This window comes from Acanthochromis polyacanthus, chromosome 15 (genome assembly GCF_021347895.1).
Source record: "Acanthochromis polyacanthus isolate Apoly-LR-REF ecotype Palm Island chromosome 15, KAUST_Apoly_ChrSc, whole genome shotgun sequence".
NCBI classification, from domain to species: Eukaryota; Metazoa; Chordata; class Actinopteri; family Pomacentridae; genus Acanthochromis; species Acanthochromis polyacanthus.
In genome coordinates this window covers 18,687,275-18,708,690 of record NC_067127.1, presented here as the reverse complement: position 1 = coordinate 18,708,690, position 21,416 = coordinate 18,687,275, and the positions used below count along the sequence as shown (strand labels likewise).

The 21,416-nt window shown below is 39.6% G+C and overlaps 2 protein-coding genes across 3 annotated transcripts; one reads left to right on the top strand and one right to left on the bottom strand.

The window, feature by feature from the left end:
- Positions 1-1,075: 1,075 nt before the first annotated feature.
- On the top strand, positions 1,076-3,154 carry LOC110952651 (cytochrome c oxidase subunit 5B, mitochondrial). The gene is made up of 4 exons (XM_022196292.2): positions 1,076-1,248; positions 2,580-2,650; positions 2,721-2,820; positions 2,908-3,154. The coding sequence occupies exons 1-4, from the start codon at positions 1,146-1,148 to the stop codon at positions 3,018-3,020; spliced, it is 387 nt and encodes a 128-aa protein (XP_022051984.1). The 5' UTR covers positions 1,076-1,145; the 3' UTR covers positions 3,021-3,154.
- A 272-nt stretch (positions 3,155-3,426) lies between these two features.
- herc4 (HECT and RLD domain containing E3 ubiquitin protein ligase 4) lies at positions 3,427-20,515 on the bottom strand. 2 transcript variants are annotated; one of them, XM_051959955.1, is made up of 25 exons: positions 20,312-20,515; positions 19,144-19,411; positions 18,906-19,065; positions 17,193-17,269; positions 16,867-17,088; positions 16,695-16,785; position 16,126; positions 15,506-15,636; positions 15,186-15,340; positions 13,974-14,050; positions 12,846-12,970; positions 12,628-12,687; positions 11,397-11,508; positions 8,787-8,976; positions 8,514-8,686; positions 8,310-8,429; positions 8,110-8,208; positions 7,830-7,997; positions 7,511-7,654; positions 7,145-7,311; positions 6,900-6,966; positions 6,711-6,793; positions 4,681-4,864; positions 4,463-4,565; positions 3,427-4,370 (listed from the first exon to the last, which is right to left on the bottom strand). In XM_051959955.1, the coding sequence occupies exons 2-25, from the start codon at positions 19,367-19,369 to the stop codon at positions 4,162-4,164; spliced, it is 3,144 nt and encodes a 1,047-aa protein (XP_051815915.1). In that variant the 5' UTR covers positions 19,370-19,411; positions 20,312-20,515; the 3' UTR covers positions 3,427-4,161. The 2 variants fall into 2 exon arrangements, with proteins under 2 accessions (XP_051815915.1, XP_051815914.1); XM_051959954.1 differs by lacking the exons at position 16,126; positions 16,695-16,785; positions 16,867-17,088; ... (2 more) ...; positions 19,144-19,411; positions 20,312-20,515 and adding an exon at positions 16,450-16,597.
- Between the last annotated feature and the right edge of the window lie 901 nt (positions 20,516-21,416).

The window sequence follows — 21,416 nt, the reverse complement described above, 5'->3', positions numbered from 1 at the left end:
GGGTGTCCGCACTAAGTTCGGTATCGATATGGTGCTCCTGGGGGAGCCCGGGACCACCAGGTCGTCTAAGGAGGGGTGCACCGGCCCAGGTCGGAGACGGAGCAAGTCAAAGCCCCTGTGCCGCTCAGTAGTGGGATCGCGCCTGTGAGTAGACGCTGTAGTGCATCCTGAGTAATACAGCGGGACCCAGTCTTTTTATGCTTACTGCTCGAACAACACACACCAGCAAACACTACCACTCTAATCTTACTGCAGCTTCTTTATCTTTTAACTTCCACCAACAACCTCCACAGTAGTTTTAATTGTTTGTCCTACAGCGCCTCCACCTGGAGGAAAACCAACAACCAGTCACACCAATTCATTCTTAATTTCTGACTTCTAACAGATCACAGCATCAGTGTGGATTGTTGCATTCTGTTTTCTCTGCTTTTGGTTGTTGTCATAGTTGACTTCTGTGCAGTGGTGAACTCTAAGTATATTTCATTTAAGCATTTTACTTTCATACAACTGTGAGATGTATTTTTTCATTCTACTACTATCAAGTACCTCAATAAAGGGGGAAATATTGTACAGAGTCCTCTCCACTAGCACCTCCGAAGAGCATATAAGCAGTTCATAATTAATAATAGAAAATAAATTGTGCAAAAGTAAAGATGTCACACAGAGAAAAATGCTGCATTGATACATTTAAAAATAAAATTGTTGCACAATCGTTTCACGTTATTTCGCAGTTTCTTAGAAAGTATGTTCATATGCTTTGCATCAATGTGTCCCTCTCTTTATAATATCAAAGCCTAAATCAAACATTATAGACGATCTTACTTAAAATGTCTAGTGAACATAGACACAAGATGTGATGGTGGAAATTGAATTCCTAAGTATGGAAATGTTAAAGAATAAACCGTCAGAGTCAATTTAATTTATATAAATTTTCATCATACGTCTGTTGTATTTTTAAACGGCCTATAAATTTACCAGCATTTCCCACCTGCTCGCGAGCCCGCCCCCTGTGACGTTTCATTGGTCAGAACAGCCGTTTCTCGGCTCTCATTGGTCAGATTGCCTGTCACTCAGACGGCCGTGTCGGGGTCACTTCAGTCCAACTGAGTGCCGTCGGGTCATTCCTGTACCTGTCAGACAGCAGAATGGCGGGACGTCTTCTTCTCCGAGCCTGTACCGCTACAACACTGCACCTGAGGAGCGGTGTGGCGGTCAGACCGCTGCCGAGGGCTATGAGCACCGTTAGAGGTACGAGTCTGTTTATGACCGAGGGAATGAGGACTTTAGACCGTTGAATAGGTCCAGACTGCGGCGGAGACGGAGAGGAGGCCGAGGGAGGGAGGCTGTTTATGTCGCAGTATTATAGTTTACTAGTTGTAGTTGATGGCGCAGTTTGGTCGTTAGCTAAAATGCTTCATCAAAAACGACATCCGGATGTGATGTTAGCTCTTCTTAGCTAGCTTTTATTAACAGTAGATAGAGGCCTTTGATATTTGTTGTCAGTAATAAAATGTGTTTGTGTTACTTTATGTGCTGCGAGAGTCACTGTGAGCCACCTAAATGTGAGTATAATGTATGAACTAAATAATGAAGGTCATTTGGACTTTTAAGTCGTGGAAAGGCCTCGGATAGACACTCCTCCTTTGGCAGACTGTTCTGGGTTGATGCCAGTATCCTGATAGGACACATAGGACTGTTGGTGTGGGAGGTGTTCAGCGTGGACGTGCAGTTTCACTTTACAGCCATGCTGACTGTCAGGGCAGCTGAGGCTTTATTGGATTTCTCTGTGTAGTATTTTATAGTTTATAATATTTTAGGGTCTTAACATTGGTTTGCTAAATTTGTATTATAATATTCTAAGTTCTAGACCTCCTTATTTCAATTAGTCTGGTAAATGTATATAGTAAATGTTATTTTAATGTCTTTACCTTAGTCAGTTAATTTTATACAATACAGTTGTTGAGTCTTTACCTTAATACTTGATGCAATAAATACAGCTGTTGGGTCTTAACTTTAATAGAATATTCAGGTTCATTTGTATAATAATGTTGTAGGGTATTAACCTTAATATTGCATTAGGCTGGTAAATTACTGTAATAAATTCCGCTTTTGTGTCTGAATTGTAATGTTTAAACTTGTTAATTTTCATTTCTCTATTGGCAAGCACCCTGTCTCAAAGTTTTTAATGTGTATATTCATGTGCAGTGACTTGGGCTAACACTAGTGATTATTTTATTAATTAAAAAATTAGTTGTATGGGCTATAAAATGTCTGAAAATGGTGAAAAATGTCGATCAGTGTTTGCCAAAGCACACAAAGTCCTCAAATGTCTTGTTCACAACTAAAACATTTCCCGCTTACTGTTATAGAGGACTAAAGAAAGCAGAAAATACTCATATTTAAGAAGCTGTAATCAAAAAATATAGACTTTTTTTTCTTGAAAATGATTCAAACCAATCAATTAGTAGTGTGTTTTTTTTAATTGCTGACAACTGACTCAGCTGCATTTGCAGATCATTGAATGTTGTTTCCTTTATATTCTGAAGATTTTTAAAAACCTCTGCTACACCGTCTTTCAGGAGTACCAACAGATGAAGAACAGGCCACTGGACTGGAGCGACGCACCCTGCAGGCCCTCAAGCACGGAAAGGTGGGCTACCGTGCACACCAGTATCCTGTACCTCAACTGCACATGTATTCATTTGTTTTTCACATTGCAGGACCCCTACAGCATCCTGAAGCCCAAGACGTATGCCGGCACCAAGGAAGACCCTCACATTGTGCCGGGCATTGGAAACAAGAGGCTGGTGGGCTGCCTTTGTAAGTGATGTATACTCAGTGCAGATGTATTTCCTGTGACTGTGTACACCACACACCAGGTTAAACCCGTCACTTTCTTCATTGCAGGTGAGGAGGACAACACGGCTATTGTGTGGTTCTGGCTTCATGAGGGAGGTGCCCAGCGCTGTCCTTCCTGCGGTTCCCACTATCAGCTGGTCCACCACGAGTTGCCCCACTGATACTACAACCTAACACCAGGAGCTCTGTGCAAAATGAGCAACAGCAGACAAATGTATTTGCCTCAACCGTGGCCATAACCTGCAATGTGTGCATACCATTCAACGTGTACAGTTTATTAAAATGTAAACCTGAACTGAAGCGTCTAATCTGTTATTGGGGGTTTTAACAAGAGAACAAATCAGCATTCATCCTGTTGTGACAAAGGTTCAGATAAATTATTAACACTAAAGTAGACTGCATTGTAAATCAAACTGAAATGTGCACTAAGTTCATAATTTGAAATCCTTAAATAATTCCTGTAAAAATGAACTTTTGCTGCAGCTCCTAAAGGCAAGGTGTTGTAATAACAGGTCTAATGTAACCATTCAGAGGATACTATTTAAAATGACAATAACAGGACAGTGCTTTACTCTCAAAGTAACCTGTTTATTTAATTAGCTGTACTTTGTTTTTTTATTTGTGGATTGTTTAAGGCATACAGCCAAGAAAATCCACTCAGCTTCTAAAGCAAGTGCTTCACACCTCTCTCAATCAAATGTCACAACAGAACTTATGTCAAACATAAAGAGAGTTAGTTTACATTGTCTAGATTCAAACATTTAATGAACAGGGGTTGGACCCAACGTCGTTAACTCCAGTAAAATACAGTGTGATTCCCTTCAGTATGCAGAACATACAACCCAAAGTGTAGCTTCAAGTGTTGAAACCCTGTCTGATTTTAATTCAGTTTACGTTGGGATTATATTTTAAGATTTGATAAACAAACGTTTTGCCGTTACATTAGATTAGAAGCCTCACAAAGGTGTACGCTGCTGCACTGATTGTATTTTACAGGAGTTTATGTCGGTGCATGTGAGCCCCTGTGCTGTAAATAGCAGTAGTTTGCTTTATCATACTTGTCATATCCAAACATGAATAAAAGCATATCTACAAGAACAATATCAAATGTGAATCACCTTGTAATAGTGCATCAAGTACTGTTTCGGCAAGAAAAAAAGCTGGAAATCAACATTAATGTGAAAGTCTAGACATCCGCCTCAGTTATTTCTAGCATCATGTGGCCTCCTCATTTCTCAACACCTGGGAATGTGGTTGCCATTGACAGTCTAAACATGGAGTTCTAGGCATTTCTGTGTACTATCAGGCAAGATTAAAGCCTTGATTGTGATCTATAGCCTGTAAAAGTTTCTCTCGGACTGTTTCTAGACTGGTGTACTTGGGCAGGTCCAGCAGGTTGAAGCAGGTGTGGGCGACAGGCAAGTAATGCTCCCCTCCACCAGTCGGCTGGATCACCAGTTTCAGGCTTTTCATGCCCAAGATGGGTATGCGGTCACTTCCTGTGAGGAACACTGTAAACACAAGAGACAGTTTAGCACAAAACATGTAAATGTACATTTTCTTGTGCTTCAAAACGGATTCAAGTGAGTTTGACAACTCTCACATAGAAACTGTTTCTTCTTCTCCAACGGTAGATCGTGGAACACCTCCCAGAAGAGCCTGATGGTGGGATGATCAGTCCAGTATTCACCTTTATATTCAGTGCTCTGAGGAGCACAAACAAATGTCATTTGTACAGTTTTAGCTTATGGCTTACAAGACTGATGTTGAAAAATGAGTTCGTGAAATGTGTTTTTCTTTAATCACTATTTTTAATGAGACCTTTTCAAGCTCCGTCCAGTCATAGTTGGTGTTGCCGATGACCATGGCCTGAAGCTCGTTTGGCTGGAACAGCTCCAAAACTTTCCCACCGCACACTTTGTGGAAGCCTGCATAGAAGCACTCAAACAGTGGAGCCACTGAGGTGTTGAAAATGTAGTCTACGTAGGCATTGACAAAGTCCTGCCTAGAAGAAAAAGAAAGAAAGAAATATAAAAGGAAAGTGAAAGTTGTAAATATATTTACATGTATGGGTAAGACACAAATAAGCCAACAGACATAAGTTACAGTTTCAGACTCTTCATTTAGAAAAAAAGAGACAAAACACACAATATACAAAGTTAAAGACAAATTTGACTGACAGTATTATTATTTTTTTTATTTTAATCATCTGTAGATACTGCAACAACACTGTTATTGTGAATTCTTTTGGCCATCATAATTGCTTAGTGAAAATTTGATATTGTGGCACCTGGACTTGGTTGGACAAAGAGACTTTCAATAACACTACATCATAAAGGTGAGTTCAACCTTTTGGAAAGTCATTTTCACGGTTTAGCCTTTGAAAATACTAAGGATAAGACACGCTGGTGCACTGACAAGCTTCAAACCTAAAGATGCCTTCATATTTGACATCAATTTACTGAAAATGTAAAAAGATCCTTAGTGTGGCTAATTACACATATGAGTCATCTGTCATTTAGGCATCTTCTTGGGGGTGGTCACACCAGGATCTTGATATCTAGTAGAAAAACAAATATGTCTAACTTTTAAAATGATGTTTTAAAAAAAAGTTGTCAAACACTTAATTTTTCATCAACACAACTTTAAACAAATTAGGCTCATTTGTGGAATGTTTCTACACATTGAGCGTTGCTTTAGTAGCTGCTCATTTACAGCTGAAAAGACTTGAATCATCCATCCATTATCTGTACACCGTTTAATCCTCATTACAGTCGCAGGAGGGCTGGAGTCTATCCCAGCTGACTTAGGGTAAAGGCACGGGACACCCTGTCAGGTCACCCGTCTGTCACAGAACTACATAGAGAGACAAACAATCACACTCACAATCACACTTATGGACAATTTAGAATCATCAATTAACCTCAGCATATTTTTGGACAGTGGGAGGAAGCTGAAGTACGTGGAGAAAACCCACACATGCACAGGGAGAACATGCAAACTCCATGCAGAAAGATCTCAGGTCCAGGAAGGGATGCAAACCGGGGATCGTAGCAACAGTGCTAACCACCAAACCACTGTATAGCCCTCAACAAAATCACTTTTCATTAAAAAAACAAAACTAATTTCATCATTGTGACATTTTAAAAACCGCATTCTATTGAGTTTTGAGACTGTTAAAAAAAATCCATCAAGTTTCTTTCATGTAGAAGGTTTTTGCATGTGTTTGTTCCACTTCTTTAAATAAATTCATTACACAGAGGGCTGACAGTGGCATTTGCACAAGAGAGCCACCACCTGCAGGTGCATCACATTTGGATAAACTGTGCTGTCAAAAAAGGGAAGTAAATATGAGAATGGCCTACCACTTGCGCTAAGTGACTGCTCTACATATTGCACTTTTAAGACTCGTCTCAAACACTGACTCGAGCCTAATCAGATCTGTGATTTTTTTTTTTTTGGTGTATTGCACATGCTTTTTCCTACTTGTGTATTGTATATTATCTGTATATTGTCACTTGTAATGTTTGCATTTTTGTTACTTCTTGAGAGATTGCAGCATTAAATAAGCAGTTGTGGTATGTTTAGATGAAGTATTTTTGTACAGATTTTCAATAATGTGCATTTCCCATAATTAAAATAAGTCAAGTACAGCCTTTTTGAGAGGTGTTAAGAGATTTTTGTTACAGTTGGACAGAGCTCCTTCCCCTTTTGAACAATCTTTATGCAAATCTAAGCTAACCACTTGCTAGCTCCACATACGTCTATAATAGACATGAAAGTGGCATTCATCGTTTCATTTCCAAACCTCTGTTACTGGGTAGTTAACAGGACAAGTGAGAAAATGTTACCTGTTAGATTTGTTGACGCTGATGTCTTCCCCATTAGGCACAAGCTCCAAGACCTCTGTGGCACCATAGTTTTCCTCTGTGATCTGAAAAAATAAACACTGTTTAGATTTTGCTAGTATGACAGGCAGATAGTTCAGCTATCTATTTAATATTTCACATCATAAAAATGTTGATTGACAGTCATCTTACAGTGAAATTCAAGCAGAAGGTTTCCTCAAGATCATCTTCTGTGTAGTCCAGTAGCTGCTGCAGACTCCTTGTTTAGGACGACATATTGTAAAATATTATTTTCATATACAGACACTGGTTGGCCATATTCCTTTAAGTGACACTCTGTGTGAACAGGTTTACATGTAGTTAAGACAGTACCAAGGAAAGCTACCATTCATAAACATGGTAAATGGAAACCTCAGAGGACTGTTGGTTGATCTGACCTTGCCACATCCGGCATTAGCTCTTTCAGGTCATCTAGTGTTGGTTTCCGCTTCAGGAGCTTCTTGTAAAGGGCCACAGGGAAGTTGAGCTCCACTATAGTGAGGTTATAGATGGCCAAACCACAGATGACCCCGATGAGGTTGAACAGGTCAATGTCCTCAAAGGTCTGCAAGGACAGTCAGTGACTGTTAGATTATAAGACTGTAGAGAGGTCTGGATACTTGCAGCATGGATATTTTTATGGAATATCCATGATTCCATGACATGATTGCTGGATGCCACTAAATGCTACAAACTAGCCGTCTCAACATAACTCTGATGTTCCAGCAGCGTGAGTCTACAACGGTCAATTTTACAGCACGTACCTTGTTTGAGAACCAAATGAGCCTTGACTCCTCGTAGTAACGAAACATTCCATATTTGGGATCCAGCAGCTCTTTCATGATCAGGAGGAAGAACTCTTTCCTCACGCCTCCTGCATCCACCGCCTCTTCTCCCACAAAGATCACCTGCCATGAATGTAGCCAAACAGCAGAGTTTGGGGCTGTACCACCAAAACAACACGCTGAAAGACACTAAAACACTCCACAGAGCCGAGGGAACTGCAGAGTCATTTTCCGTGAGCATATACACTTCAGTGACATGATTCTTTAACATGTGAATACTGATTTTAACAGTGTTTACCTTGAGTGGTTTCTTGTAGTCCACATTTTTGGACTTCCTGAGGACCTCCATGGTGTCTCCAACAATATTTTCCCTCCGAACGATGAGGATGAGGCACGGGTTGACTGATTCCACTGCCGGCAGGAACATGGAGCTGAAGTTTTGCATCTGTGCCTGGTCCACTGCCATCTAACAAAGAAAGAAACAGAATAATGTGGCTGCTGTAGATGGAACTCCTTTGAAAAGAGTCGAATGAAGGAGAAACCAATGAATAGAGAAAGACACCTTATTGTTTTTTTACCTGCATCTGTATGACAGCGTCAGTTTGAAGCAGTGTGGTCTTTGCTGGGGCATCAAATACAAATGGATACCTGCACAGAGTCACCACACCATCGTGACCCTGAGGATACAGAGGCAGAGACAAATAATTCAGAACGAAACTTGAACACAGAAAAACGCAGTGACGGGGAAATGTGGACCTGACACAGACAGTAGACTCACCATTGGGTACATCTGCCTCTGAACCCATGTGACATAGTCATTTCTGATGTCTATCAGGTCATCCAACTCGTGAATGTAGAATTTATCGTACTGAATGACGTGCACTGCTCTCTCATTCACCTAAAGCGAATAAAAATAGATGTCAGCTTCAAGCTATGATATGATGCACTGCAGAAATTTGACCCATCTTTTTTCATTCCTCACCTTGTGCAGGAACTCCAGGAGTCGGAGAGACGTGTCCAGGAAGCAGGTGAATATTCTCTGCTCTACTGATGGAATGCCCACCTTGTGCATCTGGAGCAGATACACCACCACTTCCTTGTAGAGCTCAACCAACCGCTGGAAGACTGGCGGCTCAAATGTGGACCACCAGTTTCCTGATGCAAATACACAACAGTAACATGCAGATGAGTAGCAAGAATTGTCACAGAAACAAACCTGAGTGACAAAAAGCATCAAACATGTTCTCCGTCTCACCTAGCACTTTCAGTGGAGCCTCTTTTAGGCTGATGATGGATTTGGCAAATGGGATAGCGATGGTCACGTAATTGTTTCGGTCTGTAAAGAGAGGACATTCTGGAAGAGTGAGGTAGAGTCTCAGGGCTTCAATGTCTGGAGGAGAGCTGCTCAGCCTGGGAATGAGGTTCTTCTCCAGACTGGCAGCGATCTGAGGAAAACACACGGAAGCACATAGATCCGTTACGATATATTTAATAATCTGCCGCTGATGCAGCTCTTCACTCAGGGACTGTTTCATAAAAACTGTGTTGAAACAGTGCAGGATGAAGTGATATTCAAACATAAAAATCTCCTACTATGTACATGTACAGGTTTATGGTTTGTGTTTTTGCCTACTGAAGTACGTTTACGTGTGTTATTGTTTAAAAAAATGTAAACTACAGGTCACAAGTTTGAAGTCAACCAGACAATTTCATGTTTTCCATGAAAACTCACACTTTTATTCATGTGCTAACATAATTGCACAAAGGTTTTCTAATCATCAGTTAGCCTTTCAACACCATTAGCTAACACAATGGTAGCATTAGAACACAGGAGTGATGGTTGCTGGAAATGTTCCTCTGTACCCCTATGGAGATATTCCATTAACAATCAGCCGTTTCCAGCTAGAATGGGCATTTACCACATTAACACGGTCTAGATTGTATTTATGATTCATTTAATGCTAGCTTCATTGACAAAAACTGCTTTTCTTTCAAAAATAAGGACATTTCTAAGTGACCCTAAACTTATGAACAGTAGTGTATTTTTTCATTTTCCTAAACTGCTGCAGCCTCTCTTCTAATGTTTGTATAAAATGCTCAGTTTCAGCTGCTGTCTCTTTAAGGCTCTCCTTCCTGAAAAGCTCAGTTTGCTCTCATTGCTCAGCAGGCTAGATGAAAGCGAGGTAATGTTGGTTACGTACTGCAAACCCACTGCTCTGAGTTTAGGCAGACAGCACTATCAGAAATGACCACACCAATGAGAGAATGGCGATCTGCATGTATTTCTTTGAAGGTGATCCAAACTAAACACTACGTAGGAGTTTACAAATGTAGCACAAGGTGACAGAGTAACAAATAAAAGGACTGGACTTCAACTGAGGTGTTGCAGGTACTGAAGGAGAGTGTTCTCTCTTTTTCACCCTTGGGCTTTGTAAGTTTTCAGAGCTTTTACCTTTTACACAAAAACAGCAGTAAATCACAGTAAAGGGAAGGGAAAACTTTAAAAGTAAAATAAAGGCTCTTTGAATGAAATCCAGCTGTTTTCAGGAAGGTACCCTCTCTAAATTTGATGAATGTCGTACAAAAGGACAGCAGTTACAAGATCGGGCATGTCCAAGCCAGCAGCTATTGAAATAATAATTACCTGTTTTGCAGAAAGTAACACCCAAGTTTTCTTCAGGCAACTTCTACAATAAGATTCAGATTGCAGGAAGAAGTTGCATTGTGACATAAGGTAATAAATTCAAGTGCCTTAAAAGAAGCAATAAGACATAAAATGCAACTTGGAATACTCATTAAAGACCATTTCCGGCCATTGAATATAAAGAGATTTACATGTTCAAAGCAGAAATCAATTCTGAAGAAAAACAGGTGTGTTCCCTCATCTGAGTCACTGTTTTTTGAGATTGTCATTGGTAGACTGCTGTTTCAAGGCAGAAATACTCAGTCATAGATTAGGTGACACAATTTGGAATATTTTAACACTAAAGGGGTTTTGTACAGGGGTGTTATACTTCTGTAATATACTGTAGCCTATTTGACTTTTCACTGAGCATCAGGAAGCTTAGAAAACTAAGGAATAGTGTTTGATACCCTCATTTTTACTTTAGCTTGCCTGAATTGCCCCAATTCTAACGCAGTGTTTCACTGATTTAAAAAAAAAAACCCTGAATGATATGCAGATGTTGTTTTGGTCTGGCATTAAATGTTCCTAACATGTACACTACCATTCAAGAGTTTAGAGTCGCTTAGAAATGTCCTTATTTTTGAATGGAAATGAAGATTGCATTAAATTAATCAGAAATACAGTCCAGACACTGTTGATGTGGTAAATGACTATTCTAGCTGTAAATGGCTGATTTTTAATGGAATATCTCCATAGGGGTACAGAGGAACATTTCCAGCAACCATCACTCCTGTGTTCTAATGCTACATTGTGTTAGCTAATGGTGTTTAAAGGCTAATTGATGATTAGAAAACCCTTGTGCAGTTATGTTAGCACATGAATAAAAGTGTGAGTTTTCATGGAAAACATGAAATTGTCTGGTTGACTTCAAACTTTTGAATGGTAGTGTAGCTCATGATGCTTACTTCCAGCACATCAAAAACACAATAAAGACATGCTAAGAAGGTCCAAAACTTGGGTGTTAGGTATAGGCACTCTGAACGCTTGAAAGAAAAATGTTTGCAGGGAGAATCCTGTTATATACATGTATAGCAAAAGTAAACTATGTGAAACAAAATCGACAGGCATTTGTGTAATTGTTGCATCAACCCTTAGATATACCAGCATCATCATCATCATCATCATCTTCATGGTCACATGTATATTGGGCACCGACAGGCATTTTGTGCGGTCACTGACCTGCTGAGCGATCTCAGGGTGAGTGTGTTGGATTACTCTGTGGAACAGCAGGCGAGCCATGTTCATATCCACTCCTGAACATTTGCTGCTGGTACTGTAGTGATCTGGATGACTGCATAAAAGAAATACACCGTTAACATAGGATAACACAGATAATAATTTAAAAAAAAAACAAGCCACTGAGTTAAACAACCCCATGTGACATACATTAGACAGAGAGAGTATTAGCATCTCTTAAAGCAATACAATCTAGCATGATACCATGACAGATTCCATCTCCACAAACTAAAAATTAAGACTTAAGTTGCAGAGCTATTGTAATGGACTGCAACTGGTGACTGTTGTCTTGTATTGGTCCTAGAAGAGATCAGTCAAAAACAATCCCATGAATATAAACTGGTAGAAAACAATGAATTACAAGGGAACAGAAGAACTGACACAAGCATAACACAACCAGGGAGTAAGACTGAGGCACAAGGCTACTCATGATTAGCAGGGCCTTTATTAGCTGAATAGTGAGTAAATTAAAATGTACATTTAGCAAAGAAAATGCTTTGATTTTGGCTAAAATGTACACAGAAGCAACAAGAAAAGCACTGAGAAAGCGCAGTGCTTCGCCAAGGCTGCTCAGTCGTATTATTTCCAGTGGTTGAAATCTTGAAAAAAATTGTGGCAGAAATCATGGCACCATAGAATGCGTCCATTTAATAAAGAAACAAACAAGATGACCTTACGCTGGGCACAGGCGTGTGATATGCATGTGTACCTTATGTACGGATACCAAATCGCATCACCTAAATATGTAGCAGGCGGCAGGAATTGATGAGACTCAGAAACACCCCTACAATTTAATCAACTGTTCCTTGTATGAATTCCAACAGATAAGTCCTGATAAGTCAGCAGTGGTTGATTTGTAGTGAGATCTCAATCATGTGATCATCAGCAGGCAGCTGATGTAGTGTTCACTTGTCATAGTTACAATGACGCTATCTCGCAATGATACAGAAATCTTTAACAAATCCGTGGATCCAGACTATAAGCTGCATCACTGCCAAATTGTAATGAGGTAGTTTTTATGTAATTTCTGACCTTTCCTGAAAATTTCATGCAAATCCGTTAGTCCATCTTTGAGTAATGTTGCTAACAGACAGACAGACAAACGTACACCGACTACACAATTCAAGACTTTTGCATCAGACAGCAGATGAAAACTAACTTCATCTAAAGTTACCTTGTCGACAGGAAAGATCCATTGAGGCAGCTTGCTGAGGAGAACACGAGGTCAATCTCACTAAAGAACAACAGAAGGCAAGTCATTAGTGTGATTAATTAACAGTCAACCTTCACAAAGAGCTGAACAAAAACTACGTCAACTTGTTCAGGATGTCTAAAGTGAAGCAAAACAAGCAGTGACAATATTCTAAAGCTGTTCTGAGAAAAAGACTTTACTTGGACACTTCTTGCGGGAGTCTTCCTGGTGAGTGGTTCAACCATTTCTGTATGATATCCTCATTCAAAGAGCAAATCTTTCTTTGGGGATCTTGTATCCTCACATCATCTACATTGCAGAGGTCCTACAACAACAAAAACAGCAAAGGTTGAATCAGTCAATTAAATAAACGTACAGACTTATTCAAAGTAGTGCTAGTTAAAGGGGAGCTTCGGTTTTTTTCAACCTGGGGTCTGTTTTCATATGTCATTTCATACATGTGAGTGATGGAGAAATGAATTTTCGATATAGCGCCAGTATATCTTGTTCCAAAATCGTGCGATAGCTCACGCCCCACTGATGTTTTGGTGCGAGCTATTGCGCGATTTCGGAACGAGATTTGGTTTCTAGCATCCTGAGCTTTGGATACAGACCACAACAAATAGCGATCACCAAGTAATCTGGAGGTTTTCGTTCACTTCTCATCTCTAGTATGTTGTGGGACACTCGTTGAGACTATCCGAGCCGGTCAGTGTGGGGAAAAGCACGTTAGGGCAGACTTTGACGCGGAGGGGCCAGTTGCCCCATACTTTTCGCTAGCTGAGCTGCGAAGCTGCCTGCCTGACTAAATACTGGAGCTATGTCGAAAATTCATTTCTCCATCACTCACATGTATTAAATGACATGAAAACAGACCCCAGGTCGAAAAAAAAAATGAAGTTCCCCTTTAAATTAAATTGAAGTAAATTCCAAAGGAGAGGGTGTTTCTGACAAAGATTACCAGTAACATGGTAGAGAAATAGCAGCCTCATGCAAAAAATACACTGCTTCAGTATAGCAGGAATAAAATTTGAAAATTTATCATCTTCATATGCATGGAATGATGATTAAAAACAACTTCAACATGAAGTTAGTATTCAGCATCAGATGAAGGCTTATTGGTTGAGAAATTTCCATCCTCTTCTTGCGTGACGTGATATTTATAAAAAATAACTTGTACTGTTGTTTTTAAAAGTTCACTTTAACCAGAAAATCAGGGCCTTCATCATGAATCATTTTAACGTATGCTTCGAGACACAGAGATTGTAAGTGTGTGTGAGAAACCTCAGTGGCTGAAGCCTCAAAATATTCTATGAATAAAATCTTACATTGGCAGTGCAATAGTGAGCAAAGCTCTGATCTCCTCCAGCATGAATCCTCTTGACACAACAGCTCTGCCCCGAATCTGCAATGTAATGTGACACAAGCAAGAAAATGCATTTGTAATGTAACTATACAGATATAACCAGATATAATACAGATATGTAATAAGTTTAATTTCAGCAATATTAGGCCTCAGTTTATCATTTACACATTACAACTTCTAGATCACAGAGTATCTACAAAGGAACAAAACATTTAGTCACAGGTATCTGGAATTTAGTATTTTACTTTATGATTTTCTGAAAATGACAAGTCATACAAAACAACAACAAACGTTACAAAAAATCTGCCGCAAAACAACAAAAACAAAATGACAAAAAAATGAGGCAAAATACACAAAACAAAACGAGACAAAAAATTAGACAAAAAAAATTACAAAGTGGCAAAAAAATGGACAAACGACAAAAATGAGACTAAAAAATTACACTAACGACACAAACAAGACAAAAAAGACAAAAGAGAAATAAAACAACAAAAAAGTAGACTAACAACAGAGCAAGACAGAAAAAGTCTCAAAACAATGAATAAAGCAAAAGGCAAAACGACAAGACAAAAAACACAAACCAGACTAAAAGGAAACAACACAATAAAAACGAGAAACAAAACGACAAAAACATGGGACAAAATGACAAGTCAGACAAAAAACAACAAAAACAACACAAAATATCACAAAAATTAGAAAAAATGACAAAACAACAATGAGCAATCTTGTATTTTATTTTATGGTGATGAGAAAATATTTTCAATTGATTGTTTTACAAATTTCTAATTTGCAGTTAATGTCTTCTTCTGTAAATTCTACACTTTGCAAAGTCGTCCCGCTGGCCACACTGGAGGGCCGGTTTTGGCCTGCTATTTGTAGGAAAAGTGTTGCTGCTACTTCAGATTACATCGAGAATCAGTCTGCAGCTTTCAGTTCATTGTTTCAGGTCAGAGTTCAACTACATGACGGCCAAAGAAAAGTTTATTATCTCAGACACCAATGAGAGCCAAAACTTGACTGTGGAGTTAGTGAACCAAAGCAGGGATGACTTCCATTGACTTAACAGAAAAATAAAGACTCCAATGAGATACTCTGTTTCTGCAGTAAGAGCTAGTTTTTATATCAGTTTTGCTAGTCCATTTCAGTCACACATCTTCTTCTCTTACTCTCTCACCTGCATCTGTTGGAGTACTGGCGGCTACCCAGGGACCTTTGACTTGAGCGGGGCTTTTTCTGTTGCAGGTAGAACGCGTGCCGAGCTGTCCGTTACCTCCGAGTCCAAATGAATCCATCTTTCCAGAGGAAGGTGTGAAAGCCAACGTGTGCTGCCTTGTAATGGCACAGTAATTTAGTTGTTTGTGACATTTCAGTAAAAGGCCATTACACCCATTTACACTGGTTAGTTCATAGAACAATATAATATGGGCACTGATGGATATATATGGATGCTATGTTTGTGGTAAAATACATAAACACACACACACAGTGACTTACCTTCCACATGCAATCTGCGTGACTACATTTCCCATGAGCTCAAACACTTTCCTGGGGTTGATCTCATGGTTTGTAGAGTTGTGTCCAAGCTGTCCGTATCCTCCTGCTCCGAATGTAAACACACCTCCTTCCTGTAAAATCAGCCGCAACAGTTATTTTGACCTTAAACTGAAAAAAAAAGAGAAAACAGTGTAAGGCTGGCAATGTTGGCAAACACCACCAACCACCTGACAGTTAATATTACACATAATTATGAATATATTTTAACCTGCAGCACTTAAAGCAAGTTGTGATAACATCAGCTGCCAGCTTAATTACTGAGATAAGATTAATTAAAAGGGAGATTAAATCGGACACTAAGATGATTACATACTGCATATATATTATTTAAAACCATCTATTAAACTTTGAAAGTCTACTTTTTGGTTTGACTCTGACCTGCTGCACAGAGTAATCACACAAAAGTTTCACAATACAACTGAGCAGACGTTCACATTCACTCATCTCAATCTGCTACAAGAGTCTGAATAGTTGAATTTGCAAAGCTTATAGAACTCCATTACTTCTATGTGAAGTGGAATCTTTATGAAGCCACGTCAACAATGAAGCTGGCCAGTAACTCTAGAGTTTTAACAGGATAAAATTCGAAAAATAAAGTCACACAAGACAAGCACTCAGAGAGCGCAGTACTCCGCCAAGGCTGCTCAGTCTTTGTACGATTACTGACGGATAAGTCACGATAAGTCCACAGCGGTCGATTTGTAGCCTGATCGCAATCATGCGCTGATGGTCAGCAGGCAGTTGACGTAGCGCTCACTTGTTGTCATAGTTACAGTGACGCTGTGCCACTATCTCACACTGATACACAAATCCTACACAAATCTGTGGATCCAGACTACGTCACTGCCAAAATCTAATGAGGTGGTTCTTGTGTCATTTCTGACCTTCCCTGAAAATTTCATCCAAATCCGTTAATCCGTTTTTGAGCAATGCTGTGCAAAGACAAACAGACGGAAGGACAAACATACACCGATTGTCACATAACTTCGCCGCATTCCTTGGTGGAGTAAAAAAAAGATCTCTCATCACTTATCACACCACTTCGTTTTAGTGTCACCAGATTCAAATCAAAGCCTTCCATACAAAACACTGCAAACGTATCAAATAACCAAGAAGTATAGAACTTAACTTGGTCAGTGCTGCTGTGTGATCTTCTCCACAGGAGATGTAAATCACTCTCTGCGATCTAAGGGACTTCAACAGGGCTGGGAAATACCGATCTGAAGGAAGAGAGCATCTGGAAGTTAGTCAGAGTTTAGGGCCTTAATGCTCACAAATGTCTCAGGGTTGAGAGAACCCACCATTGCTGTCATTGAGGCCCAGCTGACCAAACTTGTTGCGCCCCCAACCGAACACCGCTCCTGAGAGGGTGAGGGCGAAGCTGTGAGCGCCACCTGCTGATATCTGAGCAAAAGGGATGCCCTGCAGAGACTGAATGATCTGGGGTGTAGAAACGTTCTGCCCGTTTAGTCCTAGCCCAAGTTGGCCATATCGATTCTGACCCCAGGAGAACACTTGGCCCCCTGTGTCAAAACACAGATGGAATTTAAATGCAAGCACGTAGACATGAAGACACCATAATGAGTTTGAATAAACACGTGCATGAAGGGGTGCAAACCATCCTCACCTCTTGAAAGTGCATGGGAGTGCCTATACCCACAGGCTACCTGAGCAATTTGTACATCTGACAAAGTTTTGATGTTTCTGGAATGTTGACAGGGAGAAAAATGGAGATTTTTTAGTTTACTGGACAAAAAAAACACATTTAAAGAAAACATCATTGTACAGCAGAAGTTAATTAAGAAAATAACTACCATAATATGCTGTCCATGATAAGGGTGGTATCATGATACTGTTACTGTGTGATACATTGAAAGACGGTCACAATATCTGTACAACTGAAGAAAATAAATAACCCTAACAAGGCTAAAAGCAGGGATTATGTATTCAAATAATTAACTGTTATGTCGGAGTGTGTGTTATCAATATTATATAAAGGCAATCTTCAGTTCAATAGTGACTGTGTCATAAATGTAATATGCGAGATATCATCAAAAGCATAACTGTAACACTAAGAAGACGGCATGACTTTGAAAAACGTCCTTCATGATACCTTAACCCTCGTGTTGTTTTAGGGTCAAAAATGTTTAATAGCAGAGAAAAAACACTAAATAACCCTTTATTCAGCTTGAAATTCGATGACTTTTCCTAAAGTGACCCCAACATTAGAAAAAGCAAAACATCGTCTTTGTTTCTATTTTTGTCAGAGCTGTACATCAACAGTGTACGAAGACTGTCTTGAGGTAACTTTTGACCCAGCAGTTAAAACACAGTCACAGTGGACTGAAACACACACCTTTAAAAAACACAAAAATCCACTCTAGTTGAATTCTATTGTACAGTGCGCTGTTGTTTCCTTTCAAAAAATGCATTGAAAGCTAGTTTCTGCACATTTCTGGTTCTTTCTTAGGATATAGAAGTGCTATCTCTTCCTAAACAAATAATGTTTCCACCAGTGCAGCACCTTTAGAAACAATAAAAGTGATAATAAACTATTAAAGTAAAGAAAACAGTTATAACATGTGTAATGTGACAAAAACAAGTGGTGCACACTGATTGAATACAGTCTTTCTACCCTCTGAGGAGCAAAAACCAGACATTCACAAAGTGTGCGAGGCATGACATGTTGTTTCTTCATGTAAAATAGACTTTGGGTTGAAAATGCGATTAAGCTGCTTTATTTTACAAGCTCAGTGGAGGTGGGCTATTTTTGACCCTGAGGACAAGTGGAGTGTACAGGATGTTAAGAAAACAGCCAGGTTAAACTCAGAGTCAGGTGTCCTGCATGATGTCAAATTTAAACCTTTTTTCCAATTTTATTTATACAGTGCCCATTTACAACATTTCATCTCACAGAACTTCACGTGGTAAGGTGAAAACTCTAGAAATTGTAAACACACAAATCCAAGAAATTCTAAATTTTCTTTGGATTTGCTTTGAGTAACCACTCAACAATGGTGGAAAGGAACAAGAAATATCCAGCAATTGCATTGTTTTAGATTGTGATTTCTATTTGAAACTGCTTCATGAAGTAGCGACTCTTTTAAGTCAAACCGGTTGTAGGAAGCTGTTTCAAGTGCCTGCACGTTTTAATAAAAATATCAACGTATGCCAGCAAGAAGTGATACATATCTACATTTTGTCCCAGCCCTAACACTGACACATCTATTGATTACAAGTGCCTTTACATAACACAGAATGGGCAAATAGTGAGCATGAAGAACAAACATAAAGGTTTCATGTAAACCAGTAAACATGAGAAGTTAGCTGGTGAAGTTACCTAGGCACACGAACACATTCTTCAAAGTTATTTAACCCCAGTTGTCCATCTGAACCCAAACCCCACGAGAAGACCTGTCCTTTGTCGTTCAGGGCGAGTGTGTGGGACTCTCCACAGGACACGGCCACGATGATCTGTGCATCCAAGGCCACAACCTGCTCTGATGGGTGACAAACACAGACGCTTACATGGTGAGTGACTTTACCCAGTGCTGTTAGAAAACAAGAAGGCAACTAACCTGGTTTCTTCCTGGACTTCTCGTGTCCCAGCTGGCCCAGGTCATTGCAGCCACAGGTGTACACTGTCCCATCCTCCAGCAGGAAGGCTGTGTGTCTGCGGCCACACCCCACATCACACACTTGCTTCCCATGGAAGAATTCACATTTTCGCGGCTCCACCACAATCTCCTCATCAATCCCACCCAAGCCTAGCTGTCCGTAGGAGGCATTTCCCCAGCACAGCATTGCAGCTCTGCCCTTCTACACACGCCAGCAGGATCCAGGTCTCTGTGTAAAATACACACTCCGGCTAATATCACCTCCAGGATTCACACAGTCATAGTTTGATTTGAGGTTCACTTCAGCTGGTTAACACCTAGCAAGCAGCCAAATACCGTTATGGCTAAATAACATCAGCGCTACATGGAAACAGGCGCGTGGTCGGCTCAAGTCATGTCTTTGGGATAAAATATAGTTATAACACCTTAACCCTGCTGACCTGGTAAAATGTTATCAGATTAGCTAAGCAAGCTACAGTTCATTTAAACCGTGGTAGGGGAGTTACGCTAAGTTAGCATCAATATGCTAATAACACCACTTCCTGTTTGGAGAGCTGACTTTACAAGTTAAACCACCGCGTTAAACTAGATAAATACGCATTTTTATGTGCAACCCTGACAATAATAGGTCACTGTAATTATCATGATTGTAAAATAAAATAATAACCTGCCATGTAATTCACAGAAATGCATTTTAAATATTTAAAACTGTAGTTTTATTATGACTGGAGCACCGTGGATAAACACAGCTAGCTTGACTCCTAACGTTTCCCTATCATGATGATTACAGGCAGATCACTGCTGACTGATAACCAACTTATTATGACATTAGTTAAAATGATCGTGTTGCAGTCATCAGTGTCGGTAAAGACCGTTTAAGGACACACTTCTAATTAAAGCCTTCGACACGTGCTGACACTCATACAGAGCTGCTTTATCCAACAGTGCTGTTAGCAAGCTAACATTAGTCAGCTCATACTGGAGAGTTTATCCAGTGACTTCAGGCAACCTTATATCTAAACACTTCGGTTTAAAGCTCTGTGATTCATGACTGCATGGCTGAAGCAGTTAGTTTAACAAGTTACAGGCTGCTGTATGTAAGTCCACTGAAAGCAAATCTTAATCTTACCAAACCCGCCAGATCTGACAGCGTAACGGTCTTCCAGTGTTTATCTCGTTAGCTGCTCCGCCTCTTAAAACCTCTCATAGCAGCACATTTTCAGGATTTAGTGTCAAAACACAACTAGCAGTGAGTTGTAAAAAAAATGCTACCCAATCCGTCTACTTCAGCGCTCTGTCAACAACTGCTGCACGGCGCTGCTGGAGAGATCGTCAAGTCCGCTGCAATGTACTCCGAATGTCGGTGCTGTTTTTTTCAAAATAAAAATGTTTTTCTAGGACAAGAGCGGTAAAGACTTTCAAGACCGTGTAAAAATACATTTCAGTACCACTAAATGATGAGAGCCCTGTCAGGGTGATCGAACACCTTCCCGAGAGACGTGCAGTGTATGTATAGTGTAGCAGATGTGTAACACTGGTGAAGTTTAATTTGAAAGTTTGCTCATTTAACCGGAAGTCTGGTGGCGTTTACACAAACTTTACGTGATGGAGGTGAAATGTCGCGAAGCTGCTGAAATGTTCTAGATGGGGCGCGCACGCATGCGTGTCTCTGCAGTACTATACTGTACAGTGTGTATGTACGCATAGTTTGTGTGTAAAAAAAAAAAAAAAGTACACACACATGTCATACCCTGTCCTTCTAACTTTGCTTTTTCATTCAATAAAGCGCCTTTCTGTAAACACACATAGGTTTGTGTGTAATTTCATTTACAAAGGTGAACGTGAAACAGTTACAGTGTTACTTTATTTCGCAACATACTAATTAAGATATAAAATGAACAACACATAACACTGTTATTACAAATATCTATCTATCTATCTATCTATCTATCTATCTATCTATCTATCTATCTATCTATCTATCTATCTATCTATCGATCGATCTATCTATCTATCTATCTATCTATCTATCTATCTATCTATCTATCTATCTATCTATCTATCTATCTATGCACTATTTAAAAGAAATTCAAGCTACCTGTTCCTAATTGTTATAAGATAAATGTGATTTTCTAATTTAGACAAACCTTTAAATTTGTTGAGTTGGGTTTACATAATAATGTTGGTAATTACATCTAACCATTATTATGTTTAATTTCAACTCAAATTTCCAC